The sequence below is a fragment of the Anomalospiza imberbis genome, chromosome 4, assembly GCF_031753505.1.
Source record: "Anomalospiza imberbis isolate Cuckoo-Finch-1a 21T00152 chromosome 4, ASM3175350v1, whole genome shotgun sequence".
In the NCBI taxonomy this organism is placed as follows: Eukaryota; Metazoa; Chordata; class Aves; order Passeriformes; family Viduidae; genus Anomalospiza; species Anomalospiza imberbis.
The window spans coordinates 32,474,596-32,494,451 of record NC_089684.1 but is presented as its reverse complement, the minus strand read 5'-3'; the positions used below and the strand labels follow the sequence as shown (position 1 = coordinate 32,494,451).

The following is a 19,856-nucleotide window of genomic DNA, read 5'->3' as shown; positions in this document are numbered from 1 at the left end:
GTAGTACAGTATACTACAGGAGGTAGTATTGGTTTCTGTAGTACAATATAATACTGGTGGTAGTAGTGGTTTGAAATTACCTTTATAAAAATAATCAAATAGCTCAAGCACAGACTTTAGAATAAATTATTTTGATGTATTTTAATAGGGGAAAATAAAAAGATCATTAAAATATGCCAAACTAAGTGGTATTCTTATAGGAAACCACTCATCTCAGATTATATTTTGCCCAAGTTATGAAATACCATATATGTTTTAACTAGGTGTAGTTATCTTAATTTATCTTACAAGAATTTCTCAAATGCTGCTATTTCTGACTGAAATAATGCCTTGATTTTTTTATTCTTTTCTGTTTTTTTCTGTTTAGGTTTGTTGTCTTTATTTCTTGAACTCACTAGGTAATGGTACTATAAACCAAAAGAGAGAAATATGAAGAAAATAAATTATTTTTTTAGTATAAACAAAAAAAAGCCCCTTCATAAACCTGTTTTAGAACATTATCAGACAGAGTGACAGTGTTCTAAAACTTCAAAGCTGCCATTTAAGTAACAGTTTATGAAGTCAGGATGGTGCAAATATTAAAATATCAGTGTATGCTGACCCTGAATATTCACCTGCAGATACTTTCCACGGGCTTCAAAAAGGCCTGGGTTCAGTGGGAGGAGTCCTGCCGAATGACTTCCAGGACTTGCAGCAGATGAATCCCCACTTAGGGAGAACCTGTTCCAGAAAGTTTTGTGTTGCACATAGTTTAGGAATTAAGAGACTGGAGATTATTGACTTTTTAATTCTGAATGGTAATATCCAGTTTATGAAGGCCTGGTAGATCTTCTTCCTTATTTTGTTTGTTTTGGAAACACAACATGTTTTGTGACACAACATGTGTGAAAAATCTCTCATTAATACCGATTAAATGTTGGCCACTTGTTGCACTGAGTGACACTGAGCTAAGTATAGTCAGCTCTCCTGGGTTATATTTAGTGAAACGAATCCTACAAGATAAATCTAATGTATTGTTTTCTTAACGAATAAACTATAGCATCTCCTGTGCTTTGCACATTTAGACCTTGTTTCAGGATAGAATGATACATTGTTCAAAGATGTTGTTCCTTTTTCAGAAAATACTGGGTTGAAATGTTTTTGTACAAAACCAAAACTTGCATCTCGGCATAAGGTTGTACTTTTTGTGGTAAAATAAGTCTGAACAGATGGGAAGTAGTTGGAAGGAATTAAGAGGAAATGCTGATGGAGTGTCACATGAAGAACCAGACAAAAATCAAGTTCCTATACAATATGAAAATATTATATTGTTATATAAAAATTCTTATTTACAAACAAAAGATTATTCAAACTGAAGCTTTAGGAAAACTTCAATGATTTTGTGTGGTATCACTTGAGTAAGATCTCTCATCCATCAGGTAATTTTCTCTGCCAGTGAAATGGGGTTCTAATCATTTGGCCAGTTATGTGATCTATAAATAATGTTAATGCACAGACTTTATATAATATTTGACAGTTATCACTTTGATGTAATTAAAGTCTGAAACCTGCTATATAATCAACATAGGACCTTACCAGCAAGTTAGTTTTCTTGATTTACCTACATTTTGCTGAGAGCATTTTTTTCAGATGTCCTATATTCTGTACATACATATGTACTTCCCATGTTTATTTCAAAACTTTTATTGTTTTCCTTATTTTTTAATCATAAAAAGCAACTGCCAAATTGGGAAAATAAAAAAAATAATTTTAGAAGGCCTTTCTTACATGTATAGTTTGGTTTGTTTGATGTATCGTTCTAAGAAGGCACTCAATCAATTTTGCAAGAAATACGTAAAAAGACAGATTAACTGATGCTTCATTTGATTAGGATTTTGTATTTACATAAAATTGCATCATTAATTTGCCATTTAAAAGTGCCCCACAGTCTCTGCAATCAGAGAATGATTTAGAAATGGCTGTTTAGGTCTCTGTGATATAATAATTAATTTTCTTCTCAGTATAAAATATAAAAAGGAGCACAGTCAAATATTTTATATTTTAATGTGTTACCTAATATTATCTCACCCACAAATAGTAGGAAGACTATCTTGTATTTAATTGTGAGGTAAGTTTTTTAGCTAATCTCTTGTTTGGTTTCTTTTTAGGAAGATATTTTTCTTCAAATGAGTTCTTGTGTTTGGCTCAGCTTTTACAGCTTAGTGCTAAAATAAAGTGGCAATTTCAGGAATTTGCTGATGGATTTAAAATGTCATGATCCTGCTTTGTATTGTAACATCACCAAAGCTGAAAAAAATAGCAAAGAGAGACCAAGTAATACAAACCAATTTCTTGTTCTCTCCAGTAAGGCTTTTCTTCTTCTGGATGTCATTAAACTGGAAGAAAGTTTTGTCTTTGCCCACTGTTCCTTTTAAACGTAGTCTCCAAAAGCCTAACATTTTTTCACTGATATATCACCACAGGCTGACATGATATCACATGCTCTTCTTTTATCTTCTGAAGCTTGAATTTTATGATTTAAAATGTACTTTAGTCACTTAAGTAAGAGTGATATTTTATGTTATTTTCTATGGGAAAACAGCTTTGCAGAAATTATTTATTGGAATGTAGGTGGGTTCTTTTGAAATATTTGAATGGTTGCTGCAAAGGTAAAGTATTCTGTCTGTTACTGGAAAGTAACTTTATGTGTGCCTCTTGTGACTTAAATAAATAATTGATGGCATTTGTAGCAATCTGAATGTGGCGTTAAGAATGTTACAGAATTCAGCTCCAAGCAGCGATCCAGTGATGGGATAGTCTGAGGATATCACTATATCCTACACTGAGAAAAGCACATCTGTAAAACTGTTGTGTCCTGGTTATTAGTGCTAGGATTTGAATGATCTTTAATTTCATTTGACTTGTTCATCTTCCTTAAGGATCTCCATAAAGATTCTTTGAGTGTTCTTTTCAGCCTTTACTTAGGGTTTGCATCAGTGGTCGTAAACCTGCTTAGCGGACAAAGACTCTCTTCCCTTTGAAGTCACTTCCCTAGCTTTTCAAAAGGGTTTGTGAGTCTGTTCTCCTAAAACAATTTAGAAAAGTTTGAAGTGGTGCCCCTTAAACCAGCAACAAAATAAAATTTTCTCTTTGCATTATTGAAAACCATGACAATCTTTTGAACCAATAACAGTTTAAAAGCTTTTAAAGAAATCTGTTCTGCTCTATGACCAGCTTTTAAGTTGACCCCATTATTTGGGAAATCAGGCTTGGAAACCCCTACATACTTGACATTCTTATCAAAGGAGTCAGCCTGATGTTTCACAGGACTCTTCTTCTACAGTATCTATTCAAATCCTAAGTTCATTAAAGATACTACTTAGCTTTCTTATTCTTTTTTTTTTTTTTTTTTTCATTTGGGTGGGGTAGTTTTGTTTTTGTTTTGTTGTTTTTTTTAATGGATGTAGTTGCTGACAGTCTTATGCAGATAATAAAGCCCATAATAATGTAGTTGCTGTAAGCAATAAGTTTACTCTCATGATTTTGTGTATGTGCAAGTCCTAATAATTCATTCAGGCATTGCTTCTCATAAGTGCTTCTAACTGCAACATCTTAAATTCATTACCTCCTGCAATGTTGTGCATTTAAAACTTCTCTGATTTCAAAAGTTTCATTAATTTGAAGTGTATACTTAGATTAATTTCTTACTGATCTATGCGAGTATGTGTTAACTCAATTTCTGAAAGCAGAAGAAAGCAATAAAACCAGAATTCTAAAATTTTGCTAATATAGGCAGCTCATTTTAAAGAAAACAAACTAACAAGATCTTTAAACACACAAAGCTGCCACATTTTAAGGCTTGGGAGGGACAGTGAGAAAGAATTGGGTCAGCAACAGTAAATTGTTACTGGATAGTATGACTGTTACAGTTGCTGTTACATTTTCCCCTAAAACTGAAGGTTTGTGGCTTTCCTATATAGAGCTCATTTATGAATCTTCTTAGGTGCCCAGCCCATGTTTAGTGGGGCAAGGTTCAATAGAGCGACTTGCTCTGAAAGATTTGTGAGCAAAATTCACAGGCTCAGCCACCTGAGAAGTACCTAGAGGTCATTAAATCCACCCTTATCCTTCTAATTTGTTGGGAGTTTTTTTCCTTTGCTTCTGAAATGTCTGCCATACTTCCTGGGCTTGAGTCTGTTTTTTCAAACATTATATGAAACAAAAGTGACAGCTTCTAATGACTGTTTCTTAAGAGATTAGGACGATTCAGCAAGTTGCTCTAAAGCATGTTCACATTTAAAGTGCTGGCAACATACATGCCTGGGTGTGTACATGTATGTGCACACATATATAGTGTGTGTGGCTATATCTAAGAAGAAATAGATTTATTTACTTTTCAAGATTTTGTGTTGTTGATACAAATTGTAATAGTAACTGCAAAAGAAATCAAATTTTGAAAGGTCAAAATTCTTGTTTTGAAACTTTGTCAGAGTCTCAATCAGAGTTAAGTAAAGTTAACCTTTACTTAAAAGCCACTGGAATGTGGCAGCTGCACAGATGTTTTGGGAGATGGTATAAATGGCTTGAGTAAAAATATTTATGGAAGCCCAGATCTTACACCTCTTTTGCAGAGAAGTCTCTCATGGAGGGTCTGAGAAGCTATCCCTTTAAATACAGCTCCATGAGCACTAATAACACTCAGTACCAGTATTTCTGGTGCTGCTCTACATGGACAGATTAATGACATTATGCTGGGTTTATCTTTTTAAATTTACAACCCCAAATGTAATTTGATTGATGCTAATTTAGTGACTAATGAAGTCAATTGGTTCCACTATTACCCTGTGTCTTTGTAAAACCCTCTCCTCTTTTTCAAGTAAAAAAAGAGTTTGATTTTACCACTGCTTTACTACTTTGTTGGTGTCTCACATATCATCATTCATGTGAAATGAAATTATTCCCTGCTGCTTAAAAACTCATCTAAACCTTTTGAAAACTACATGATAGCATTGCCCAAGAAACATCCTTTGGAGTTTAAATGCTTTGTAGAATGCTATGAATGACCTAATTGTATGGTAATACAAAAATAACTTTGTGATTTTTTGAAGTGCCAGCACTCTTAAAGAGGGCAGCGAATAACCTCTGAGCAAAGATTTAAAACTATTTAAAGAGCTTTATATAATTTGCTTGCCCTATCTCTGCCTTAACCTGGAGAATAAGGTTTTTTCCTTTAAATGTGCCAGTTGTACAATTCTTCTTTTATTATTGTATCTATATATATTTGATTATAAAGAGAAGTGCCAAAAAATACAGTTCCTGTAGCAGGGAAATGTCTAATAGGAGCATTAATGTTGGATTTGAGTGGAACTTCTTTGCAAATTCATCAGAAATTCATACCGACTGTGGTCCAACTCCACATTTTGCAAAGAACTAGACTTCAAGCTGAGGTTTCAGCACTGTTATTAAGTTAAAATAAGATCAGTCACTGGAAGTTTTCCTTCATCTTTGGGCACTTCAGGTGTCTTCTCTTGATAGCTACTCTAGTGATACTTGCATTTACTAATGCCTCTTGTAGGAAAGGGTAGTAATTTTCTTAAATCTCTCCCTCCAGAAAATATAAATTAGAGGGGGGGAAAAGAGGGATCGGAAACCAACTTTGATTGGTTTTACTGCACACCTGACTTCCATATTACTGTGTGTTTGTAAATATGCAGGCAGAGTGCTGCTGCTGTACTACACAGGTAGGAGTGCAGCACTCCCATATGCAAACAGGAGCATTGAAGTGATTTGTTAGCAACATGAACTCAAAGAGCAAGGAAACAGAAGGTGCTTCAGTGATGGAAAGCAGTGATTTTGGGAATAGATTGTAACCAAGATTGCTTTTATTGTTTTTTCACTGAAGGTGATTTTGCAACTCCTCGAGCTGTTCTGACAGGACACGACTATGAGATCACCTGTGCTGCCATTTGTGCTGAGCTTGGCCTGGTAATAAGTGGTTCAAAAGGTAAGGTAGCTCTTGTCATTTCTTTCTGTTTGTGAAGCTATAATCCTAATGCCAAGAGGAATATAGTCTCAGGTGGTAGAATTTATAAACTTTATGATGGTTTTATTTCTAACCTTTTTTTTTAGTTGCTGTGGAATTTGAAACCTCATTTTAAACACATGGAAACTGAGGATTGTTCAGACATTTATAAGAAGAAGAAACCACATCAGTTTCCCTCCTGATTGCTATTTCTGTTTGTTTATCCAGTGTATAATTGCATATAGCATAGTTGGATACAGCCTTTGAGGGCCAGGATGGTGAAGAGTGGCTGTTATGGATAACTTCTCAAAAAGGGGAAGCAAAAATTAGTTTTGAGAGAAAGAGAATGTGATGGACTGTTTGTTTGATGAGGGGTGTGTATAAACTACTGGTAATTCTGTTCAGGCTCTTTCAGCTTGGCTGCAGAGCCTCTGATATGCTCCACTTGTGTTCTGAAAGACCTGCTTTTAGCGGGCAAATTATAAACAGTGATGTTTTTCTGGGGATATTCTATATCATTTTCTTATTTGCTTAATTGTCCATAATTATTTTTAAACTGTAGATTTCTTGGAATTAGTATCTTTCTTTAGAAACTTTAGTGTTTCTAAAATAGCTACACAGAGACACTTATTCAGAGTTGGGTGTACTCATGGTCTGTACCTGTGTGCATTTCTGTGTTATGCATGTGAACTTGTGTGGCTTATGTGCAAAACAGGTATTTGTCAGAATATGTTAAAAAAGAAAATATTTAGTGGGTTGTGTATGGTTTACAGTCTTAATATGAGAACATAAACTCATAGAATACCTACATATGCAAATTCATTACTCTTACTCTGTGTGTCTCTGTTTTGATAATCTCCTTTCAAGGTTCAGTATGTTTAATTATTCGAAATTAAATAATCTCAAATTTAACTACTACCTGCTTTAAAAGAAAATCTACAGAAGGCAGTCTAGGTGCTTATACCTTAATGCAAAGCTTTCAAGGGATAAGCTGTTTATCATAGTGTCTGGCACCCTTAAAGTCATAGGCAATTCACCTAAACATGGTAACAACCATTATAAAGTATGATAAAATAGTGATTATTTCAGTAGAAGTCATGACTTACTATTTGAAAAATGATGTCTTTAATTAAGCATATAAATCAATAACCTGAGATCCTATTCTGTCTCACTAGAAGGATCATGTCTCATACATTCTATGAATGGAGATCTACTGAGGACATTAGAAGGTCCTGAAAGATTACAAGGTCCTGAAAGCTGCCTGAGACCAAAACTTATTCAAGCTTCCAGAGAAGGCCACTGTGTCATATATTATGAAAATGGCCTCTTCTGTGTGTTCAGTGTGAATGGGAGACTGCAGGCCACCATGGAAACAGATGACAAGATAAGGGTGAGTGTCTTCAAGTGTGTGCTGTCAGCTGCATGGGGAAAAGCTGTCAATGCTGGAGTTGTGTGAAGACTCTTTCTGTAGCCAGACCATGAATATGTGGTACCAGACCATAGCATAGCAACATTCTGAAAAAAATTAAGGGGACCATGTACTCTTAATAACATTAGGAGGTGTTTTTTACAGTTTTAACGGTAAAATAACTCTGTTCATAAAGTAAGGAATACTGTGTAGGCATTTCCTTGAGCTGGAGAATACAAATATTACTAATTGCTGACCAGGAGAGGCTGTGCTGTATCTTTGCTTTTGAGTCTGAGGCAGGAGGTCAGTGGACATGTTATTTTGGATGTTAGTTTTCCCGTTCTTTTGGCATCTCTGGTTGCACTCCTGCACCCTGGTTCAGCTAGCATGTGTTGTGCTGAGCTCCAGGAAGTTTATAGGGATATGTCTATACTTCAGCTCTTTTAGCCCTTTGGCATTTGCAAAGCAGCAGCAGAGTTCCACATCTTTAGCTGCAAGAGATCTGGAGCAAGTCCAAAACTATGCAGGAGGCATTTTAAGCCTATGGCTTTATAAAAATTATTTTATGACACAAAATGAAGGTCTCTTGACAGTTCCTGAGTAATAGTACCTATGAAACACAACAGAATCTGCCAGCTATCCTGCAGTACCACACCTCCAAGCAGATTTTCATAATCTTATGGAAGATACCGGGAACTCAGCTGCTGGGATTTCCAATGATCTCTTGAGGTGAAAACTCTCAAACGTTTTTCCTTTATTTGGATTACACATGTCAGGAAGAAAATTCTTCTCTGCCATCATGTTTGTTTTGCAGAATTATTAGCATTCTTTCAGCTGTTGTGCAAGTGCAAGCACTTCTTTCCATGCTGAAGATGGAAGAATGTGTCAATGTATTTTAAAGAATTTTGATCTTCATTATTTGCACTTTATAATTAGTATGAAACTGCTTCATTAGCACTGAAGTTTCTGGTACATTTCAGTTTATTCCACTTAAAACCTTCTAAAAGTCCTACCATGTACTATACTCTCCTAATCCAGTATCCCTATGTCATCCATTCAGAATGTCAGCTGTGCTGGTGGTGGAATATGCAGAAAAAACTCTTTGTGTAGGTCCCTTTTCCATAGTGAGAGTGCAGTCTGGTGGGATTAGGGAGGCATTTGACTTATGTGTTTTGCGGCAGATAACAGGTGCTGGTTTGAGGCTGGGGAAATGAAGTAAGAATGTATATATTTCTGTCCCCAGACATTTTTTCCAAATTATTGTAGATTTTTCCATCAATTCCCTGAAATTTTACCTTCGGCTGTCCTTGTACAAATACTTTGGAGATCTTCAGCCTACCCTTCATCCCAGAGTTCTTTCCATAAAGCAAAGCCATAGCAGAGTGCTTTCTCTTTTTACATTAATAATGTTGATAATCTGTCACTTTCAGTTGTGATTATGTTGTCAGCTAGACCAGCAAATCTGTAAAATATCTAGAAATCCCTTGCCGGCTAAAACAATTTCTGTAGTGTTTCAGTCAGTACCCACAACTTTAGGAATGTTGCTGAAGGCAATTGAAGTTCTGCTCTCTGTGGGCCAGAATTATGTTTGTAGAGGGGTTTGGGATTTATTTTGTTTTGTTTTGTTTTCTTTTTGTCCCAGTGGTCCAAGCTGAGCTTTATGCTTAAACAACCTACAGCGTCTCTGCCAGTGCTTCTGCACTACATCATTGCTGAAGGAGAGTGGCAACTGCATGATTAAAGTGGGGTATTTAAAATGAATAGCACCTACCCATGGGCTGTGCTAACAAACTCTCCTTATTGGATTTTGCTTGGGGAGCATAGAAAGGGAAGGAAAAAGGTCATAAGTGTGGAATTTGTAATATAACAGCTTTGGTTTTCCTGTGTCATTATGGGACAGTATTTCAGGATGTTATTGGTAAAACTAGCAGTTTTCAATAGTGACGTTGGAATCAACATTCCCATTTTCTTTCTGGTATTCTTGTGCTAGAAAACTGCTAGAAAAACTTCAGAACCTCCAGGGAAATTCAGGGTCTAATCAATGCCTTCCACTTGTTTTTGTTTTAAATACTGTATTACTCAGTGAAACTTAGGCTTCACTGAACAATACAGTATCACAGTACATCTACCATGTAGTATTTAGATATCTTAATAAGTACCTTTAAATAGTCTGCTTGTTCTGAGAGGTAAAGTTATTTTATCGTAAACAAAGACTTTATGCTGTTTCACCCAGAGGAACCAATTTCTTTTCCTCTCCCGAGTCTGTTTTGAAAGGTGGAAGTACCCATAAGACTCCTGCTGCTGTAAGCCAGGGCTGTCACAGTTTCAGCTCTGCCTTTTTACAAAGCACTGCCTTTCAAAAACCTGAAATGTTAAAAGGGATTTGTGCAAAGTTTTGAGACTTTCCAGGGAAATACAAGTCAGAAATGCAGCTTTTAGAACATTGCTGAAATTTTGCGCTTTGGGGATTATTTGAGAGTCTGAAGCTCATGTTGTGAGAAAGATTAGTTGCAGGGCTGTTTCAGTTTCATACCTAGCAGAATTGCAGATAAACTACGCTGGGGAAAAGCAGAACAGTAAAATTGATTCATGTCACCCTCTACACCAGCTGGAGTACTTGGGAGTAAAAGCATCCTTTTCGTTTGTTAAATCTTGAAGGGCGTATCATGAAACTGAAATGTTGACAGGGTCACCTTTTTATTCCATTCATTTCTTCATCCCTTCATTCGTTCCTTCGTCCCTTCATATATATATATATATATATATATATATATATAGGCAAGTGACTGAGAAATTTATTTATAAACAATAGAAATTAAATAAATTAACATCTTGTCTTCAGGACAAGCCTATACCTTAGTAAAATTGCATTGGTATTAGTAAGGGTTCAAAGTCTGTACTTTATTTAATCAAAAGATCACAAAACCTACTGCATGTTGCAGGTAGTGGAAGAGTTAAAGATTAATGGCTTTAATTTGCCTTTTAATATAGCAATATAGGTTCAGTAAAAGCCTCAAGTATAAAATTCAAATGAACCATGACCATAAGGTTAATGGATTTTCATCAGCTGAATTTTATAAGTGTAGCAAATAATTATTTGTCATGGTCTTCACTGCAATTTGGAAATACCCTTAGGAGGCTGCTATTGTTATAGAGAAGAAAACTACCCCATATTGGTTTTTGTTTTTAATGAATAATCTCTTTAATATTTTTGTGGTTAGTTAGATCTTGTGATTATCCACTCAGTGCATGCTAGTTCTAGATCATTTTCAGTCTTACCAGTTTGTTTTCTGCCCTTTTCTTAATCGACTCTTCTAAGACAGTCTCTAAATTAGAGTTTTCAAGCTCCTTGGGCCTGTGCTTTCGAAGTGCTTAGCACATTTCTGATAGCAACAATCACAGAAGCAATTAAGGTTGGAACATTTATTTTTTGGGGGGAGAGGAAGAAGCATCAACTCAGAATACACAATTCTAATCTTTGTTAGTACTCCGTTTTCCATATTTCGCTGTGGTTGGAAAAACTCTACAAGTTCTGCTTTATTTTGTGTAAATTTACATGTATGTCTTGTCATCTTAGTTCAAAACACGGCTGAAATAGGTTTATCATCTTTTCTTTTTTGCTCAGTGTTACATTTTGTTTAGACTATATGTTTGTGTTTCAATTACACTCCTTTTAAAGTTATTGTATGAAATAAAAGTCCAGCAATGTGATCCATTCTGACTCATTGGGAGTTGTTGCAGTAAACACTCAAAATTTATAACATAATATAGAAGCTCTATCTCAATCTAAGTGTCGCACATAGTATAATTCTTACAGGATGTATTTGGCATCACAGTAATAGAGTGCAGCAATACAAAAAATACAGATGTGCAATATGTCTGACTTCAGTTAGTGCTGCTCACAAAGCAGTATCTTACACACACTGTATATTTTGGTTTCTAGGCTTGTCAGCAGTATGTATAAACACTTCAGTGTTGCATGAACTTAACATCTTTGTATTTTAGGTTCTCTGATTTTTTTTGTGGTGCATGTGCTGTAAATTCTCTATGTTAAGAAAAGCCCCAAACTTCCTTTCCCTGAGGTATGTAAAAAGTTTTGCATATTTGCAAACCTGTATAAGCAGAGTGCCAAAAGCAAGTGCCAAAATAATTACAGATTTCTGTAGAGAGATGTTTGCAAAATTCTGTCTTCAGTTCTTTCTACTGTTTCCTAAATTTAAATCTCTGAGCTGTAATTTTACTTGCAGACTATCCTCTCAAGGCAATGTCCTTGCCTTGACAATGTTGTAGTCAAAAAGAATCAGTTTGCTTGTAGAGAGTGTGTTTATGGAATTTAAAAGCCACTGCTCTGAACATCTGCCATTCTTACATCATTCTATTGATAAGTTGGGCCAGCTGAAATTTATCACAAATTAATCCTGATGTGAAGGGTGTGTATTGCATTGAAAAGCTGCCCAAATTTAGCTAATTCACGAACCTTAAATTAAATACATTTGTAGATAATGCTTAGTATCTGTATTCTGTACTGAACATCTGTAGGCCCTGCTACCAATCATCCCTCACAAAGAGGTGCACAAAAGATACATGGGAAGAAATGTGATAGTTGTGACCCTGGACAAGGAAAGGGAAGAACTGATAAGGAAGCAAAGGAAAAAGAAGAGCAGAACCAAGGGCAGGCTGTTCCTGTGCTGAGTATTGTGGACAAATCTAAAAGCAGAGAGCAGAGAAGGAAAAAGAAGTCAAGCTGGGGAGCAAAAGTCAGAAAGAGAGTGAAGAAGAGACACCTGAAAACAGGAAGAGAGCATAAGAAAAAATTTGGGCATACTGGAATTATTAATGATGGTCCAAAATGTAGTTTCAAGGGTCTTGATCTTGTTGTTGGCTCATGCTGATGTCATTCCAGAAGGACATGACAGAATCCACTCAACTTTTGGTTTTGTTTCTTTGGAAAATGCTGCAGACGTTTTAGTTTTCCTGGAAAGTTGGAGGATGAGGCTATAAAAGCAGGGCCTGGTATCCTTTACTGCTTGTATTTCTTTTCTGCACAGCAGCAGGGCAGAGCCTCCTTTCAGATGAAGTTTTTATCCTCCTCGGGGTTTCTGTAATAATTACTGTAGTAGTAGTAATTACTGAGATGCACATGGAAAAAAATGCTCACATGCTGTGAGAAAAGTCAGTCATGGAGTCTTCCAAGGGTTAGTGTTGGGAACCAGCTTCATTCAGTGCTTTTTGAGGTGGGGAATGCTAAAAGTTTAGAGAGTGATGAAGGCAATGCCTGAGATGAATGGAGAACTCTTATTCAGGAAACTCCACAGTATGAGACCTGTGGTTTACTCGCTGAAATTGATAGGATCACCTCAAAACAGGGAATAAACCTGTGGTAAACTGCCAATTTCTTGCCCTCCTCAGAAGGCATCAGCAAGCTCAGAAAAAGATTAAGAAAATTCATGGGTAGCATTTCCATAAATAGATACTAAAGGGAATAGGAACTTTCTGATCTTCCTAATTCAGTGATTTGGGTGCTGTGGTGCACAGTGGGAGAGGGCTGTGTGCTGACCAGGCTGCCAGCATCTCTTGCTGCCTTTGCTGGAGATAGACCTCTGGGCTAGATGGTCTTTCTCACCCATAAATTAGCACTTGCTCTAATAAAATTTCAAGTTCTGTTCTCTTAAGACCCATTTTGGCTTATTTACATTGGGAAAATCTTTCCTTTAAGAAAGATTTTCCAGAATCCTGTCCATTTAATATCTGATAGTATAATCTGGTATAGTCTTCAGGTAAAGAAGGAAAATTATTCTTCTGGGTATTCAGTATGTATCTTGATTTTTTTTCCCAATAGCACACAAGAAATACTAAAATAGATTGAAGATTCCTGTTTGAAGAAGTCTTGACTCTGAAAACCAGTGATATCCCATATTTCTTCATGATCTGGTTCCCAAATAAAGATTTCAAATACAGATTTGCCATCAGTCCCCATGATGCATACAGAACAGGGTATATGCCATTGAATTTTTCACAGGCAGTTTCAGGATGGATGATAAAAGGAAACACAGTCTCTGTTAAGAGAGGTGGATCATTATTTTATTTAAGTGCAGGAATCTAAAAGTGCTGGTCTAAATTAATTTTAGTGATTCATATAAGAGTTCCATTCCTGTCAACATTCAGCTTCTGCTAGGCTGGTATTAAAGACCCTTGGGGGAATGTGAGGTACTATATTTTAATGCCAATGATGCTGCATCTTGTAAATCTAGCTAATTAGAAGAGTAAATTTCTTTAGATGACCTCATATTGCATCTTTGGAACAAGGAATAAATCACAGGTCAGGTGAGACTTAACTAGTAACATCTAATGTATTGGGGATTTGTGCATAACAGCATTAATTCTCTTGCTGGGTAAAATAACATAACAATAATGTTGCTTCCCAAAAGCTTGTGTTGATATCAAAGTCTCCCTGGACATTCAGCTGTCAATATGAAACCCTTTATTAAAAGAAAAAGTGAGGAAATGAGAGCAACACACGCATTTATCTGACAAATCACCCTGTGCTTTGCCCCCAGGCCATTCAGCTGAGTCGGGATGGACAGTATCTGCTCACAGGTGGAGACAATGGGGTTGTCATGGTCTGGCAGGTGTGGGACCTCAAACGGCTCTTTACTTACCCCGGGTGTGATGCTGGAATCCGATCCATGGCCCTGTCCTATGACCAAAGGTAAGACCAAGTCTGGTCTGGACAAGAGTATTGGAGAATGCATATATAAAAGTAAATTGCACTTTTCTTGTTGTTTTGATGGTGATTTTCTGTGGGTCACAGATCCTGGTGATTATCTTGAGAATTCTGTGCTGGCAAAAGTGTTTTTTTTAACATGTTATATTTAGGGCAGATAATATTTCAGCTCTTAGGGGAATGAAGAGGGATCCAAGATATCTTACTTTGGCAGACTTTCAGATAGGCTGAGTTATTGGTCTGCACCAATGTACAGCGTGGGTCACATAGAGGTGGAAGGTTACATGTGTGCTTTCATCTCTCTTCTTTCACTTACAAGATGAATCACATTCCTAATTCCAGACTTCAGTGTGAAAAATAGAACAGTTGGAGTAGTTGCACAAGAAGATTCCCTCCACACATCCATATTTTTGCTAAAGCATCATTCTCAGTTCTAGGAAAGTTATTTTATCCACATTCAGCATGGTCCTTTTTGAACAATCCTCCTGCTGAAGATGACCAGTTAAAGTTTTTACTGCAGTTTCACATTGTACTTTCCAATGCAGCTGTACTTGACAATACTACAGTGCTTTTATCACAGAAATATTGTTTGTTTATAAGATGGATGTTTCCCATTTCATCTGTACACCTTTAGCTTTCAGGCTAGGTTTTTATTTGCTGTGTTGTATTTACTAAATGGTGTTTCTGTGTACTTTTCAAGCAGATTTGTCTCCTAAATCCCTTACGGATATTTACAGTATGCAGTAAAGCATGTTGCTGAGGTTCTTAGCCTTCCACTTACTAAAATCCATACTGAACATTTTTAAAATTTTTATCTGTGTTTCTAAAACTTACACAATATGAACTTTAAAAAAATCTAAACCAGTAAAACCTGTGAACTTCAATGAAACACTGAACGGCTTCTCGATAAGCATAATTAGAGAATATTGGCATTTTGGATGAAGTGGTTTTCCATTAAAAAAAAGCCCTTGTAGTTAAATGTATTTCAAAAACTGTTGAGTTTTAGACCTTGGAAATTTTGCATTTAGAGAATCTTTAAACTGTAATTAATGACATGTTAATGAATTGAAATTTAATATGGACATAGAGAAATTTATCCATGGCCTCAAGTTAAGAACCTATGCACTATCGGTTGGAAGACAAGAAAGAGATTTACTCGGAGTATTTTACTCAGTAATTACTGATTAATTACAGGTAATTACACAGAGTTATTTAAAAGGCGTTTTAATATAATAGAAAAACAATCAAAATTGTACTGTTGACATGAAATAGGTGACCCTATCAAAATGCAATGTTTTGATGATCTCATACTTAATCTTTGTTTTGAAGGAAAGATTTGCAGCCTTTTACTCTGAATTTTTTAATTCTAAGGCTTTATTCCCCCCAAATGCCAGGATTTTATACATCCTTATAGTTCTGACTTTTGTAATACTTTAATGAGACTGTAGAGAAAATGATCCAGAGACTGATTGTGTACTGTGTCAGGGTCATGGCTTTTCAAACACATCTAAATGATCTTCAGTAGCAGGCCAAAGGTAAGGAATTTAGAAATAAGGAGTGTTTCTGTGGGAAAGCCCAGGGATTGCTTTCAGGAGCTTCCAAAACAATCAAAGCCTTCAGTTTTAGTATTTCCAACTGAAGGCTTGTGTCCATGCCCAGTTCCTTCATGCAGATGTGCTTAACTGGGGAAGTTGAAACTGAAATGAACACTTCTCCTGGCCTTCCTTCCCTTTGCTGCTACACCAGGGCTTCATGCCCTCTGCAATAACCCCCACAAAAACCAGCCAAGAAATAATCCTGGGGAATCCCAAGTGGCCTTGCCAGGACAGCAATGCTGGTGAGCAGTTCTGTTGTCCAGGTCTCAGGTGTAGCTTTAGACTGACCACACAAACTGTTGCACGGTGCTTTGTGCATTTTCTGACCGGTAAATCTGCTTCCCTCAGGTGTATAATGACTGGAATGGCATCCGGGAGCATCGTGGTTTTTTACAATGATTTCAACCGCTGGCACCACGAGTACCAAACCAGGTACTGACCTTCCCAGAGGCCGGGACAAGCACTGACAGGAGCAGCTGTGGCCAGGAGGGAGCTGCACACAGCACTGCCTCCCTCGGGGTCGAGCCGCCACACAGCTCCTTATAAATACTTCTATTACATCTGAATGTAACTTAAAATTGCTGGAAGAAGCAACCTATTTTTTAAAGTTAATTGCTATTTTTGTAGACCTCGCTTGACTTTTTTGGGGGAAGGGTAAAGAAGCAGAAAACCAGCTGCTGGGTTCTGTAGTTAAAAAAAATCTATATTTTTAGTCACAATGAGAAGTCTATTTTGATCCCTGTATGTAAACAATACCTAAAGTAAACATGGTTAAAACTCACATTCTAGCTATATTATGAAGAAACAGATGTCCCATCTGAAGCTTTATCTATAACCTTGAGGAAAATATGATTTTAACATAATAGAAGTAATTATGGTACTGGGGGAATTTTAATCTGTGCTATCTGTATCACACTTTGTCCCGTACTTTTCCAAATGATTGTACTACATCAGCACTGAAGTTTCTGGGAATCAAGGGGTAATATTTAAATTATGGTTAATGTAATTTTAAACTTTGCAAATCATTTCCATCAATGTTACTCTTCAAGCATGTTTCTAGGCCTAGACAATTAGTTCTTTTTTAGTTGTTTGTTTAGTGCAGTTACGAGAGAAATCGTGAACGGAGTTTGTTACATCAAGTGTGAATCCTTTTTAGTTTCTACCTGGCATCTCCTTCAAAGCACACCAAAATGTGGATTGTTCCTCCAAATCAGAAAGGCTCATTTTGAAGGCTTCAAAACAGAAGCCCACAGAGGCAGGTGTTTTTTAGCAGGGGCAAGTTCCAAAACACATTTCTGCTGGTTGACTGTGAAAGCAGGGAGGCAGCAGGTGATTGCTGGTGCACAGCCCATATACAGCAGCAGAAGCACAAGATTTGCAGGCCACTTTTTCTTTCTTTTTTTGTCAGAATGTGCCCCTGCAATACTGTAGCACGTCATATTCCTTTTCTGCCTGTAGCAGCAATGTCTTTTGTATTTTGCTACCACCACATCCAGTCAGATCCTGCCTAGTCATATTAAATTACCTCTTTCTTTTAGGAAATGAAAAATAATTTATACTAAGGAACAATAAGTTATTTTGGTGTTGCACAAATCTACTTTTCTACAAGATTCCTGTGCAGAACTCTGTGAAAATATTTGTGAAAAGAACTGTTATTGTTTTGTAAGTCTGTATTGCATAAAAATCTCCTTTGTATGTTGTGATCTCTGAGTTGAAATTTACATTCCATATCTGTATTGATACATACATTTCTCTAGCTGCCTACTAGAGCAGTTCCTGGTTTTTCTAAGCATTTAACTACTCTCTCTTTCAGTAAAGATTTGGAATGAGAAAATTCAGTTTGAGTGAATAAATTAAATAAAATTACATTTGTAATTGAGACCTTCAATGGAGTACTGGGTTCTTGTGATTCAGGATATGTTCCTAACAGAGGAAAGGAGTGCCGTGGCTGATGTATTTAATGTACTTTTGGTGTGTATGAAATGGTATTTTCTGTGCTTTCTGCATTTTCATACTAAGGTGATTGTGGTGTATCAGTAGTTACATTTTCATGTTTTGTGTAGCACAAGGATGATGGGATTAAGCAAAGGCTGTAGTGGGTCATGTCTGTGGGAAGTGCCTGGTGTACTGACTTCTGTGTACGGAACATTTGTTATGCAAAACTTGAATCTCCTGTTTCCTGAAGTTCCAACAACATTCACAGCCTTGTATCAGCAGAGTTTGAGGGGAAAATGAAATGGTCTTCAACTTAAATTTGAGTTTGTCTCAAGCCAGGGGTGGTTTTTCCTAGACTGGGTGGAGGGAAAACAAATAAGAAAAAGGTGTGTTTTGCCAAATGGAAATCTTGAAAGTGTTCTCTTTATGAGGAAACACTTCATTAGATAGAAATAATAGCTCCTGATCTTGGAGCCAAAATATTGCACAGGGAGTTGATTTAGTAGGTTGCTTGTTTTGGAAAGGGCTCTATTGGATCAGAAAATGCTTTTCCAAACTGGAAGCACACCTGTACCTATGTGCGCTGTCCTGAGTTGCACCTAACCCTCCTTGGGAAGCAGCAGCTGCTGCAGTGTGGTGTTTTGCCTTTGGAGGGCTGCAGCCTTTCTGTGGGAAAGGACATCTTCACCTTCTCCTCCGTGAGTAGACCTGTGAAGATGCCTCCGTTTTGGACTGCTCTGGTGAGTAGGACGTCCCCTCCTTCCACAGGTGAACCCAAATACCTTGGACACCACTCTGGGGCCCAGGTGTGCACTTGGGATCTCAGCTTTGACTGAAGTAGTCCACCTCATGCTGTTTGTGATGAGATGGAAAACAGGGTTAAATTGCCAGCTACTCAGGTACTTGTTACTCTCTTCAGGGCAGCACCTGTGTCACATGGATCACCTGAGAGCTATCAGCAGGTGCCAGGCATTAACCTGCAGCTGGGCCTCATTTGGCTGGTATTGGCAGAATATTCCTCAAGAGAGGGACAGACCCCTCTCCTCCAATGTGTTTATGCAGAGGGAACATTTATGAAGAATGTTTCTTGTGTGACAGTCTTGCCTTTCTTCTGCCCTGATGAGTTCAAACAGAGTTGCTGCCAGCTGTGGTTATGGGAAGTGCTGTGTAGCAGTACTGCTTGGTTGGGTTGTGCAGTACTTGGCAAATGTAATTTGAAATCCCTTGTATTTTCTATCAGCAAATTGCTGATAGAAATGCTGTAGGATCTGGCAAGAAAAGATGGGCTGGTCAGAATGGGGGTTTTTCTGAAGGAAGTTTGTGTTGTGGTGCTACTGCAGGCAGAGGTAAATGAATGCTCAGACTTGAGAATATTTCTGCAGTTCTTGGCTGTGTTGTGCTGTCTGTCTCTACACCTGAAGGTAAGCTGTGTGTGTATCTGTTATTGTTTCTTGCCCTGACATCCTCTTGGTAGTCCTTCACCTCTCTGCAGCACTTTGTTCCTGGTAAACATCCCAAGGAGCTGATCTGATACCAAAGCAATGGGAAGTGAATTTTATTTTATCTTTAGTCAGGACACGATTGTTGTTAGTTGTATTGAATAAGAATGGCCTAGGTAAAGTGACTATCTAGATTGTTTTTACACTTTATGTCCTAAATTTCATCTTCATAGAGATTTCAGTGTGCTTGTGGTATGGCATACTTATTTTTTTCTTTCTCCCAGAAGTAATTGAAGGGGAATAACAGATCATATATTGTTCTTGAGAAACTGGGTTTATCCTCATTAAATAGAACCAGAGATGGGCCATTCTGAGAGTGCTTCTCTAAACCAGTGAGACCTCTCCCATACAGGGTTAGGATGTTTGTGTAACACTTGAAACAAGTCACTTGTGTGGATTTACCATATGATACATCATTACATGAAATCCAAAATAGTTTACTTTTGTGCAGAACCAACCTAAGATATTCAGTAAATTAATGCAGTTAATGATACATCACAGTTTAAAGCTGGTCTTTAAAAGCTCTGTACAAAAAAAAAAAAAAAAAGAAATGGTTTTAGATTTTGCTCATATGTACTGAAATTCAACTGTTTAACCTAAAGCTTCTCAATTCAAACACAACCATTGTCATGAGGTAAAAAAAGATTAAAACATACAAAGTTTGAAAGAATAAATTCTAACTTGTAAATGTAAA

General features: G+C 36.9%; 1 protein-coding gene across 2 annotated transcripts in view; it reads left to right on the top strand.

Annotated features, from left to right (window-relative positions):
• LRBA (LPS responsive beige-like anchor protein) overlaps window positions 1-17,607 on the top strand; it is a 363,194-nt gene extending 345,587 nt beyond the window's left edge. For both annotated transcript variants that reach the window (XM_068187837.1, XM_068187836.1), the window contains 4 exons: window positions 5,882-5,983; window positions 7,177-7,391; window positions 13,967-14,118; window positions 16,077-17,607. In XM_068187837.1, coding sequence (XP_068043938.1) covers window positions 5,882-5,983; window positions 7,177-7,391; window positions 13,967-14,118; window positions 16,077-16,167 — 560 coding nt within the window. In that variant the 3' untranslated portion in view covers window positions 16,168-17,607. The remainder of the gene's footprint in view (window positions 1-5,881; window positions 5,984-7,176; window positions 7,392-13,966; window positions 14,119-16,076) is intronic.
• The last annotated feature ends 2,249 nt before the right edge of the window (window positions 17,608-19,856 follow it).